The sequence below is a fragment of the Panthera onca genome, chromosome B2 (genome assembly GCF_046562875.1).
Source record: "Panthera onca isolate mPanOnc1 chromosome B2, mPanOnc1 haplotype 2, whole genome shotgun sequence".
In the NCBI taxonomy this organism is placed as follows: domain Eukaryota; kingdom Metazoa; phylum Chordata; class Mammalia; order Carnivora; family Felidae; genus Panthera; species Panthera onca.
The window spans coordinates 53,642,310-53,655,332 of NC_138343.1; the positions used below are offsets into that span (position 1 = coordinate 53,642,310).

The following is a 13,023-nucleotide window of genomic DNA, read 5'->3' on the forward strand; positions in this document are numbered from 1 at the left end:
AAAGCAAAGCAGTGACACTTCATTCTACAGTGACTCGGTGACTCGATACAGAGAAATGGAACCTAGTTTCACTGAGCAACATTACGAAATTACTGCAAAACTACACTTTTAGGAATCTATCTAATCCTGGAATGTTTCCAAGGTGGTAATAAAAATAAGAAATATTTAGGGTGATCAGAAAAGTTTCCTAGGTCTCTTTAGAAGTTCATGGGGACATTTAGTTACAATATGCTAGTTATATTCAGTCTCCCTTTCCTCTGGCTGGGCAATGGAAGAGTAGGTCTGATGGCTAAAGCCCAGGCATTGTCAACAGCTTCAAACACATGGGAACTGTCTCCTAAGAAAGTCAAGCTCTTCCAGGGAATATTCTAGCAATAGTAAAGGAGACAGACAGAGAGAGAGAAAGAGACAGAACATACACAAACATGCACAAAATGATAAAAAAAAAAAAAACAAAAAACAATTTCAGAGCTATGCATTTATTCTGGGGTGTCGTGTGTGATTGGGAGAAAATGAATGAACCCGAGGCTGACGTGTGCCTCACGTGTCACAAAGAATTATTAGGTAAGTGTCACAGGGTTCAAATGAAGATTATCTGTTTTTACTTTTTAACACAGTGAAATTATTTGCAGAGGCTTTTTTTTCTTCAGTATTTTGTTGAATCACATACCTGAACATTGAACTTGATGCAAGTAACTGAATTTTCTTACCTTCACTGTAGTTGAGTACTGTTCTGCATATTTTTGACACTCATCCATTTTGCTCTGTTTCATTTCTATTTCGGACACCAGCATCTATAAACACATAGAGTTTAGAAGAAAGAGAACAAGGAACACTATGCTATTTAACTACTAAAATGCTCAGGAACTAAGAAATAACCATACCCTTTAATAATAAAGCTCTTTAGTCCTTTGTACTTAGTATGTAGTGAGGCAAATTACAAACTTCTAGATTAAGCCACATAAGTGACCCAGCCTCAGGGGGCTTCCAAAGCAAAAATTACTAAACTCCCCAGGAATTATCCAAAAGTGGACTTGAAGGCCTTGCCCCCCACCCCCATTCTTGATCAAAGTGGAACTGGACACTACTGTCCCCTCAAGATGGAACAGAAATCTCAAAGAATTCAATTCTCTGTCAAACGTGGCTGTTTAATTGTCTACAGACACTAGCCATTTTTATTTATTTAAGATACTGCAAAACTATTGTGGCCACCAAAGTGCCAAAGAGATTTCCATACTAATGATTAAATGACCATACTTATGAGTAAATGATTAAATTTGAACACTGTCCCAACATGCTATTTTCTAATGCCTTATATTTTCAAAAACGACTTCCAAGAAATCAAAGTACATGATGGATGTAAGTTTGGACTATAGGATTTTAATGTTTATGATTTACTCCTTACCTTCCTCCAGATAGTTGCTGGCTTTTTCTTTTAACAAGGTAAAGGAAGATAAGGATCATGACTCACCAAATGCAGGCACAACCTTAGTATAAGGAACTGTTTCTACATACCTTCTGTTGATTCAACTGTGTGGCTAGAGTTTTACTATTTTCAGGCTGATTTTCCTGAATTTTTCTCTGGGTAGTTTCAACTTGCTGGATCCAATCATCTAAAGGGTGATAAGTATCTCTATAGTACTTCAGTGATTTGCCAATGCCTTCTAAATCCCGTAACCTAAGAGAATAAAAACAAGATACTCATAGTTTCCAACATTATCCCTTAAGAGAGTGCAAGGTATAGTGAGACACACAACGCACTAGGTACAACAATAGGGATAAGTGTAAAGAATTCAAGGCCTATCTCCAAGGGACTCATTCCATACTGGCTTAGGTTGAATATAAACATTTTGTCTTGGGGTTGTACAACTTAGTAGTTCTGATTTTTCTAGGTTCAAGCCCAACAGACTAAAGCTAAAAATCAAGAAAATTGGAAACTTAACCATAATTATTATCAATTGGCATATCTTAAATACCCAAAGCTTGCATCCAATGGCAGTTCTCTTTTGAAATAATGACAAAGTATTTCAATGGATGGTTCAACATGGACTCAGAGAGTGCTTTCTAGGAAGTGTGAGAAAAAAACAAACAAACCTCAGTTTCTATGATTTTAAGAATACTACATTAAACATTTACTACATAACAGATATTTTACAGAAATTAGATAACATATATTTGGACATAATTTTACTTCTCAAGAATGGCCCTGTATTATAAAAGCACTTTATTGGCATTAATATAAACATTACAATGAATGATAAAGGACAGGACTTGATTTCCTTTAAGATGAGCCCTAAAACCATCCCATTTGCTTTCACTTTTTTACTTCAGTCACTGGGTGAATGATTTCAACTTTCTTGCAACCTAAATTAAAATGAACATCAGGTCATTACAATCGCTTTATACTTCTTAGGTGTAGTATAGATTGATTCATACAGCCCTCTCAAACACGATCCATGTTCTTACTAAGTCTTGGTTATTTGAATATTGTACGTTGGTAATAACTCATAGAACTTATTTTTTTCCTTCAGAAAAGACAAGTAGATTTACTAGACAAATGCCAGAATACATCAGCAGTTTTAACAAAATAGAGTTAAGGGGCTCCTGGGTGGCTCAGATGGTTAAGCATCCAATTCTTGATTTTGGCTCAGGTCATAATCTCAGGGTTCATGAGTTTGAGTCCCACATCGGTCTCTCTGCTGCCAGTACGGAGCTTGATTAGGATTCTCTCTCTCTCTTTCTCTCTCTCTCTCCCACTCTCTGCCACTCCCCCACTCTCCTTCTCCCACACTCTCTCTCTCAAAATAAACATTGAAAACATTTTTTAATTAAAAGAGTTGAAAAACATTTATTTTGAAGTTAACTGTCTTGCTAAAGTCCACCAAAACAAAAAGAAATATAATTAGATAGAGCCCTTGCAATTAATCAAATTAACTATATATGGAAAGTAACTCTGTGAAATTAACTACATATGAAGTTTTAAAAAACCTAGTAACTTTAGATTTTACTAGAACACAAGGATAAACATTACATCTGTGCTGAAACTGAACACAAGAGGATACTAACCTGTTGTCAATCTGAACATGAATATTTTGCCACCTTTCAACTAATTGGTCTGCTTTTTCTTTGTGCCAGTCAAAATCAAGGTCCCGTTCTTTATAGGTTTTAAACATTTCATCACTGATGGCTTTAGCTTTCTGCAACTCATCCTCTAATGCATGGAATACCTCTCTCTTTTCATCTACTTCAGACCTCCATTGCTAAAATACATTAATGGGTCAAAGTTATAAAAATGTGTCAACCACTCACTAGGCAAACACACTCTTTACCTAATTTTACAATTTATGTACAAATGACTGATATAAAATAAAATAAAGGAAAGACTATCTTTCATAAACAAAAATAATATATTAGTTTGAACCATATGAAATCATCAATATCTGACTGCACTTTGATCTTTAAAAAAAGCAATTTTATAAAGTTCAGCCTAAAATAATTTGCATATCAATAAAACAAAATTAAGCAAGACTATTTCTTAAGTATCTACTAATCTCATTGGTTAAAAGTGAATACTTGCATTAAAAATCAAAGAGATCATTTTTCACTCCTTCGCAATAATTTTGTACTCATGCTTTATACATAGAAATATCAATACAAACAAGTACAATTACCTGTCTACTTCCCTTCTTGAATTAACTCCTCTACTTACATCCTTAATGTCTTAACTGCCTCTTTCAGCAAGAGAATCTACTAAAAATAATATAATTTTTAGCTTCAACTCCTTTTGCTCACATGAATTGATTATAAAAAGCTATTATCAAAAAGATGCAAATTTCAAACGAGAAAAACTATCCACAAACTAAAAATGACTCATTTATGCTAAGGTATGGCTATAGAGAGATATGAAATGAAATGAATATAAATATATTCAAATTAAGTTATTTACTTAATGTTTGAAGATCCAGGTGCTGGAGAAATAAAGTATGACCTTACAAAAGAGCCAGAAGTGAGACACATACCTTTAAGGTACTTATTAGATTCTCAATATTATTCTTGTCAGCTATAACTGCTTCCTCTTCACACAGTTTAGTTTCATAGAGTTTTACAAGGGCTTCTGCTGCTTGAGTGTTTTTCAACACCAAATTAACAGTTTTCAGTCTAAAAAAGAGAATGCAACAACAGCTTCCTATTAGTAAATGTTTATTTTCCAATAACACAGTCCTGATGCACCATAATGATGCACGATACAGCTGTTCTTCATCTTGCAGCACTGAGACATTTACTACAAGATCAACATTCAACTAACTCTCTTTTTAATGGAGGGCATGTGCTCTCATGCCCTGCCCTGCAAATGCTTTTTTGCAAGAGATTGCAACATAAGGTGGTCTTCTTTCAAACCTTATTTAGACCAAGCTCTAGAGGAAAAAATACTATGGGCTCTAACAGATGTGGGATTAAAACTATGGGCAAAATGTGGGAACACCTGTCCACATATGCTCTAATCTGAGGCACATTTCCTTTCAATATGAAGCATAATAAACCCATGGAAATATTTAGTATATTTGTTATTAAAACAAAAAAGGGAGTATTTACTTTCATAAAGATGAATGTTTTAAATGAACAGCATGTGTATATAGGACAGTTGTATGAAGCAAATTTTTAAAAAAATTTTTTTAATGTTTATTTATTTCTGAGACAGAGAGAGACAGAGCATGAGTCGGGGAGAGGCAGAGAGAGAGGGAGACACAGAATCCGAAACAGGCTTCAGGCCCTGAGCTGTCAGCACAGAGCCCAACGTGTAGCTCGAACTCACAAACCATGAGATCATGACCTGAGCCGAAGTCGGTCACTCAACTGACTGAGCCACCCAGGCACCCCATGAAGCAAATTTATATTAAGACAGTGGTTACAGGGGTGCCTGGGTGGCTCAGTAGGTTGGGTATCCGACTCTTGGTTTCTTCTCAGGTCATGACCTCACGGTTTTGTGGATTTGAGCCCAACACTGGGCTCTGTGCTGGCAGCATGGAGCCTGCTTAGGATTCTCTCTCTCCCCCCTCTCTGCCCCTCCCCCACTCACACTCTCTCTCTCAAAATAAACTGTAAAAAAATAAAAATAAATAAAAAGACAGAGATTACATACTTATCTATGTAAGTGGAAGACATAGAATAGACTTGGTTCATGTTCTGAATGACCACACCGAGCTCAGACCGTAAGGTGGGCACTGATGCAGAGGTTGCTGCTTGACTGAAAAATTCTTCACATTTATTTGTGATTGTTCCCAAATCATCTTTAAGTCGCTCCAGCTCTTTCTTTAGTTTCTATAAAACAGAGAATAAACATAGGTATTGGGCTATCACTCCAGATGGGGCATCTTTCCTAAAACAGTTTAAAAACACACAATTTACATTATAATCACTGACTTAAAAAGCTACATATTCTTTACTTTTTCTTTATCATGGAAAGTAAGCCACAGCATTCAAGTCTCATAATCAGTAATTCCCTTACTGCCCATCTCCTTGGGCACAAATATCTAACTCCGTGCTTCTGCATTCAGCAGGTGGTCAATAAACATATGATGACTTTCACTATGACAAGTCCAGTAAGAGGGTACACATTTCTACATTTACTGGAGTCAAATATAGAACTGAATTACAGAATCCTGCTTCACAATAAGAAATAAACACATAATGAGATCTCACAACGTGACCAGTGGGCAAAGCTGAGCATATGAAGTCACCGGAGTTTGACAATGAAGGTCACCGAGACAGTAATTTACCTTAAGTTAATTCTGTCCCAACACATTTACGAATCTCACCTCCTGCTCAGTGATTCTGAACACACTTTCATGCAAATCATCTCTTTCCAGTGGAGTGCGGATCTGTCTAATCAACCGATCTTCGCAACTCTCTAACCGAAGTCTAATGTTTCGAACTTCAGAGATGTACAGGTTATACACAGATTCCTCTTGCTCCTCTGTGAACGTAAATGTAATGTTTAGAAAACACCTTGTTTTCCGTCTTCTGGATGCTGCTGTTCGTATCCTAATGTGGCAGTGTTACTACTACTGGCACAAGGCTGGTCGAACTACTGTTACCAGGCATTCACCAAAATCCCACCCTAAAGATAATAAATCTTGAAATAGTGGACATCATAGTTTATGAACAGTTAATAATATTTCCCCAAAAGTGCCAATTTCTGATTTATTTTTTAATGTTTTATTTATTTTTGAAAGAGAGAGAGTGAGAGTACACAAGTGGGGAAGGGACAGAGAGAGAGGGAGACACAGAATCTGAAGCAGGCTCCAGGCTCTGAGCTGTCAGCACGGAGCTGATGCAGGGCTCAAACCCAAGAACTGTGAGATCATGACCTGAGTCAAAGTCAGATGCTTAACTGAATGAGCCACCCAGGTGCCCCGCCAATTTCTGATATGATGTCCAAGGAAAGTAAATGTATTATGCTGTTTTATGATCACAAAAATATGAATTATATTAGCTGCAGATTAATGTTTTAAATTAAAAACCCTTAAAAATGAAAGGTAGGTAAAGAATTTGTTAATGTTTTAAAGAAATTTTTAATAGATTACTAATAAATTCTTTTGTCTCTAGGTAATATCAAAAGATTTCAGAATAAAATACATATTTAACAAAAGTTAACTAGACACAACCTTTTCCTCTAACCCCTGTATAAAATCCAGTTTGGATTATGGGAACTCTCTGTACCTTCCTCTCAATTTTACTATGAATCTAAAACTGCTCCAAAAGATAAAGTTTAAAAAAAAAAAAAATCCAGACTCGGTACATAGAAAAATGACTGAAACTAAAAGATCATTCGGAACATTGCATTACAAAATAGTGACAATACTGGAGGGTGCCTGGGTGTCTCAGTGTGTTAAGTGCCTGACGTTGGTTCAGGTCATGATCTCACGGCTTGTGGGTTCAACCGCCACGTTGGGCTCTGTGCTGACAGCTCAGAGTCTGGAGCCTGCTTTGGATTCTGTGTCTCCCTCTCTCTCTCTGCCCCTCCCCTGCTTGTGCTCTGTCTCTGTCTCTCTCAAAAATAAATAAAAATTTTAAAAATTAAAAAAAAAAAGAAAGGAAATGCTGAAAAGCAGATGTGTTAAGAATTCACCATTTGTCATATTATTTGGTGGGCATTTTTTAATTAGTTGATCATTTAGAAACAAATGAACGTCTCTTGTATCTTCCTACCACAAACATACTTTTAATTTCTATGTCTGATAGGTAGCACTGTGCCTAACTATCATAGGTTGGGTAATATAACACTCCTAAGATCAAGATTCCCACTGACAGCAGAAAATAGCCTGATCTAAACACCTATGGAGGGAAAAAAAGATAAAGATTCCCATGCTTTACCTCTTTCTGCTGATTTAAGAAGTTCTTGATAATACTGCTTACATACATTAACCTCCTTTTCCAGTTGCGTTATATCTGAGCCTGAAAATATTTGGGATTCCTGGCTATCTTCCAGAAAGTCTTCAAAACGAGACTGCAGGTTACTCAGAACTTGTTGATGTTCACCAGGTAACATTGTCTTTATCTAAGGAAGACCAATGATCCATGTCATCAAGTGATTATGGTACTAAGAGCTAAATTTAAACGGGACAGTTCTTAAGTTAGGGTCTCCTGGTATACATCAGTTCATATTGATAGCCATAAACAGAAGAACCATTTGAAATTAATGTTATTCTTAATTAACATTTTTGAGTTTTAAAAGATGAGGAAAAACAAGATTATAAAACATCAAAAAATGAAATCAACTTATCCCATAAGTTCAAACACTATACCCTGTCTCATCAAAATGTATTAAGCACTGAATGAAATGTGATCTCCAGATTTCCCCAATTCTTACAAAGTGCCTGTATACAGAAGGTATGTAACAAATAATCATTAAATGGATGAATATTAGCATGGATCTGCTGGGCTCCATCCTATCCTGTAACAAAAACAAAATTCCACCCCTCATGCTAATGTGCCCCACATTTTTGGACAGATCAGGCTGATGTGTAGATTTATACTTACTGAAGCCACATTGCTAGCTCGAATTCTATCAATTTCATTGATGAGATAATGCCAGGACACTACACTCTTCATGTTTATGTGAGACTCATGCCAAAGAGTCAGGACATTCTGATACTGTTGCTCAATTCTGAAAAATATGAAAAACAAACAAACACTTAATTCTCTTCACTCCCTCTGAAAACATGCTACAATTTTTCTGTTTGTGAACTATCCCGTGTTTACTAGTTCTAGATCCTTCTGATCCTATGGGCCTTGACAAAGTATTGATTGTTTCTTCAACCTTCAGAGAGCCTCCAAACCCAGTTCTATGTGTTTAGTGAACACATACACACCGGTTTGCAAAGTCAACTGCTTCTTTGTTTGGTGGAGGGACTGTGAAGCACACAGACGGGACCATAGCCTCATTCCCAGTGGGGCTGATGACCTTCCATTTCGCACGGTGAGAATTGTTGGCCAAAACACATTCATCATCTTTGTAAATGGTTATCTGGTTTTAAATGAAGAAAAGAACACAATAAGGTCACTATCAACTAATCCTTTATCATACCCAATCTTGGGATTTTTTGTTTGTTTGTTTTTTGAGGTAGAAAACTCTACCATGAGAACAAGCAATCTGACCTCAGTTTTAAAATATTAAGAATAGGGGAGCCTGGGTGGCTCAGATGGTTAAGCATCTGACTCCTGATTTCAGCTCAGGTCACAATCTCACGGTCCATGGGTTCAAGCCCCAAGTTGCACTCTGTACTGACAGCACGGAGCCTGCTTGGTATTCCCCTCTGCCCCTCCCCTGCTCACCCTCTCTCTCTCTCAAATAAATAAACTTTAAAATAAATTAAGAAATACAAGAATAATGCCAGAAATTGGTCTACTTCTACAATACCTCAATTTGTCTGTAGTCACAAATAGCTTTGATTGGAATAGAAGTTTTGAGTGGACAGTCAGGATTCCTCGGCTTCAGCTGAATTATTGTTTTTGCTCTCCCCATCAGGCTTGCTACTGTGCTTTTATACTGTAAAAGTTCTTCTTTCTCTTCCTAAATAATACATAAGACAGATATTGAAAAATAAAAGATTAGTACTCTCTCTTCTTTTAGGGCTTTACACAAACAAAATTTCATCACAAAAGTCCCTGACCACCTGGTTTAAACATTCAAGCCCTCCCCGCCCCCTCTGGCATCTCTCTTCCCTTGTCTTTATGAGATGTTTTTTTTTCCTCTTTAGCATTTACCACTATGCTTCCTATATTTTACTCATTTATCATGTTTACTGCCTGCTCCCCCTCTCGCACAGAAGCACCAGGAGTGTGGGGATTCTTGTCTCTTTTCTTCACTGCTCTATCTCCAGTACTTAAAATAGTGTCTACCATATACAAAGTGCTTACAGTTATTTGTGAAGTGCACGACTAAACACACACCCACACACCCACACACACCACTATCAAAACATGTATTTAAAATATGAAGGCAATCACATAAAAAACACTTTTGTTGTAATTGTTACCAAAACACAATAAAACTGAATGTTTAAATGCCTGATCAAATGAAATACCAACAGTACCAATAAAATATAAAGTTCTGCACACATAACAATATGATGAAATACTAATCTACTCCTGATTCACATGACTGATGAAATGCACAGGTTCTTGCACTGGTACCATTGACTCCTGAACCAGGTCTTCCAGTTTGTGAATGCTGCTTGATCTGTCACAGCTGTACTTCCGCTGAATGGCGTCCTTGAGATTCTTCAAGTAATCAGTAGCTTCTTTGGCATCATTGAAAAACTATAAAAAGATGAAAACCGGCAGCTCAAGTTTATTCAATGCCAGTCAAGCACAGAGTTGTCAAGTCCAAGTACCAGAGCCCCGTGGACCCCTCATGAGTGCGAAGAGAATAAAATCACAAGACAACTTAATAGTCACATTCCTCCTTTACCCAAACAACCACTGTTGAATTTGGATGATTGTCAGTAAATGCTAAGTGTCTAAAGCTTATATCTGTATTGTGCTTTGGCCCTATATTTATTCTGGCTAAAGCTTTGTTTTACTTGAGGGTCCAAATAATTTATGAATAGGAGTGAAATTCCAATATTTTAAAATTCCTGAAGAATAAAAAAAAAAGAACTCTTTGTAATGACTCTTTATAATGAAATATTTCCTTGTAAAAGGCATTTATAAAATAAAGATTTTCTGACATTTTAAAAGGCTTTTAAAGGATTTCCTCCTTAATACAATGCTTCAGTCTATCCTATAGGACATTTTTCCCATATATCCTACAAAGAAAATATTTCAGTTTCTTTCCCCTGCACATTACATACATGTCCTTAATAAATAGGGAGATGCTTTCTGTAAATCGGCCCAAATCACGCTGTGATCCCATTCACATACCTCGAAATACGCGGTGTTTTCCTTGACGTGCTGCTCCACACACTGGCACAGCTGTAAGACCCAGCTCCATTGTGTCTGCATTGCCGCTCGATAGGCCTTGAAGATAAAAATCACAGCCATTGTAACTGGCTGAAGAGGAATGACATATACATACGACAAAGCTTTTAAAGGATTAGAAACTCTGCTATCGAAATAGGTGATGAGATCATTTTAACAGAGCAAGACCTGAAAATTAGGGTAGTGAAATGTCCCTCTAATACAAGAGCTCTCACTTGCACAAAGCCAGTCCTAAAAATCTAAATCTAAATTTAAATTAAATCTAAAATAAATATTTAAAAATGCACATAAAAACAGATGGTTCTGTAGTTTTCACTTGTTTTTGTTTCTAAAACTAGGCCAGCAGTTCTTGGGGTCAGGGGGGTGACTTACATATTTGTTTTTGCCAGAGAGGTTTGGGAAGAGTGAAGAAGAGAGAGGGCAATCCTTTATTTCTGTAATTCTGGAACTATAATTATTATAGTACTAGGAATTTTTATTACAAATATTTTCACTTGAATTTTTAATATAAAGTGAATCTCTTGTGAGAGCAAAAAGGTAACAGAACACCTACTTCATAAAGAAAACATAAAACACCCTTTCATATTTAAGATGCAATTCACGGACTTCCAGAAGAGGGCGATCTAGATACTTTAATGACTCTTAAGTAAGCCTGTCACGCTTCCCCTTCTGGAAAAAGTTATTTCTGCTGAGCTATGCTCAGGCAGGCTTTCTGAACGGAATACACAGTGTAGGAATGGAAATCTGGCAACATATCACAGTCATATTACCTGCACCCTCAAATTAAGCTACTTTGAGCAAATTGGCTATAAAAGACATATCATTGTGAGTTGTTAGATTATTAGTTTATTTTTTCACATAACGTATGAAGAAGTGTTGATAATTAACTAAATATTACCCATGTGCCCACAAGACATTGGATAGGCCAAAAGAATCATAAAGATGACTCAAGCTTAATTTTATCCCTAAAGAAATTTTTAATTAGATTAGCATTTCTACATAAAAGTAATCAGGTTCACATTCACATTATCCAATCCCATTAAAATTCTTAGCCTGTAATCATATTTCCTAACAGTTTCATCTCTACCTTGAAGAATACTCTATTTTTAGTTTAGTATCATACAAAAGTATATCCAAATCCTTCGTTATTCTAAAGTGCTTTCCCTAGTGCCCCCCACTCCTCTTCTAGCTCTTTAACTGGCTCTTTAATTGGCATTTCATCTGCATGCAAGACTCTAATTTTTTTTGTTTTTAATGTTTGTTTATTTATTTATTTTTGAGAGAAAGAGAGCACAAACGGGGAAAAAGGAGAGAGACAGAGGGAAGCACGGAATTTGAAGCAGGCTCTGAGCTGTCAGCATAGAGCCCAACGCAGAGCTCGAACCCACAAACTGTGAGATCATGACCTGAGCCGAAGTCAGACGCTTAACTGACTGAGCCACCCAGGTGCCCTAAGACTCCATTTTTCTATGAAGCAGGTCAAATGTAACATTCCCAAAACTTCCTATTGAGGCCTAAAATTTCACTAATCTTTTGTTTTGTGGCAATTTCAGTGAACAAAGACTATCAGATTCCTCTCCTCACCTGTGAGAGTTTGAAGCATGTCACATTTTAAGCACAGCTCCATCTTTTCCCTCTGGCAATATACCGCATTTGTCCATGTTTGATGCATGTCTCTCTTATATAACACCCCTTTACTTTTAGAAAGTCACTAACTCTAACTAGTACATATTAGGACTAAAAAGTAAACACACTACCACTATCGCACGGGAAACCTGATAAATCCCACACCACTTCTCCATTTCTGGATGTGAAATGTGTGCACTATGCCATGTGGCTTTGACAGACTGTTGTTCCAATATACCTCACAAAACTATACTGTGAATAAAATTATTAAGTTAAATAATAATTGTAAATACTTCCTGGGAACATATGTAACCAGAGCTGAACTAAGTAGTAAGAGTACGTTATTTGCCTCATCTTACTACAATGCTATGGGTTAGAGGCTCACCCCCATTTTGGATAGGAGGCTAAGTCTGGTTACATGGCTTGCACAATACCACAGTATCAGGGAGGAATAAAAAAAGAGCCTTCATATTTACTATAATACATCCCTTTAGCCATGGGAGTTGACAAAGGTACCTTTATTCTAAGTGACAGGTGAGTAACACAGAAAAAGCAAGAGAGCTAAAGGCAAGAAGCACTATGATTTGTCAGAAACATTATTTTTAAGTCACGTTGTATTAAAAGTTTGATAGTTTGTATTTCTGAATTTATCAGCAATAAAAGAATCTAAAGAGTGACTATCAAATGTCAATATTCGACCATGACCGTTACGCTTCCTGACTTACCTCAATTGTCAGTCTGGCTGGGTGATTTTCCGAAAGTAGCTGCTCTGCTATCTCCTGAACTGATTTAATATTTTCTTCCTTTTGATCAAGTTCTCTCATTAATTCCTAATTTAACAAAGAATGAAGAAGTGAGGTTAGAAAAAGATCTACACCTGATATACAACCTTGGCATTCAACGACAAAGGCCATA

The 13,023-nt window shown here is 36.6% G+C and overlaps 1 protein-coding gene across 13 annotated transcripts in view; it reads right to left on the bottom strand.

The window, feature by feature from the left end:
* DST (dystonin) overlaps positions 1-13,023 on the bottom strand; it is a 497,583-nt gene that overhangs the window by 156,811 nt on the left and 327,749 nt on the right. For all 13 annotated transcript variants that reach the window (XM_078447031.2, XM_078447029.2, XM_078447030.2 and 10 more), the window contains 13 exons: positions 12,834-12,938; positions 10,426-10,521; positions 9,697-9,822; positions 8,921-9,073; positions 8,373-8,527; positions 8,041-8,167; positions 7,375-7,558; positions 5,817-5,974; positions 5,141-5,319; positions 4,020-4,158; positions 3,067-3,260; positions 1,516-1,678; positions 711-794 (listed from right to left, as the gene is read on the bottom strand). In XM_078447031.2, coding sequence (XP_078303157.2) covers positions 711-794; positions 1,516-1,678; positions 3,067-3,260; positions 4,020-4,158; positions 5,141-5,319; positions 5,817-5,974; positions 7,375-7,558; positions 8,041-8,167; positions 8,373-8,527; positions 8,921-9,073; positions 9,697-9,822; positions 10,426-10,521; positions 12,834-12,938 — 1,863 coding nt within the window. The remainder of the gene's footprint in view (positions 1-710; positions 795-1,515; positions 1,679-3,066; positions 3,261-4,019; positions 4,159-5,140; positions 5,320-5,816; positions 5,975-7,374; positions 7,559-8,040; positions 8,168-8,372; positions 8,528-8,920; positions 9,074-9,696; positions 9,823-10,425; positions 10,522-12,833; positions 12,939-13,023) is intronic.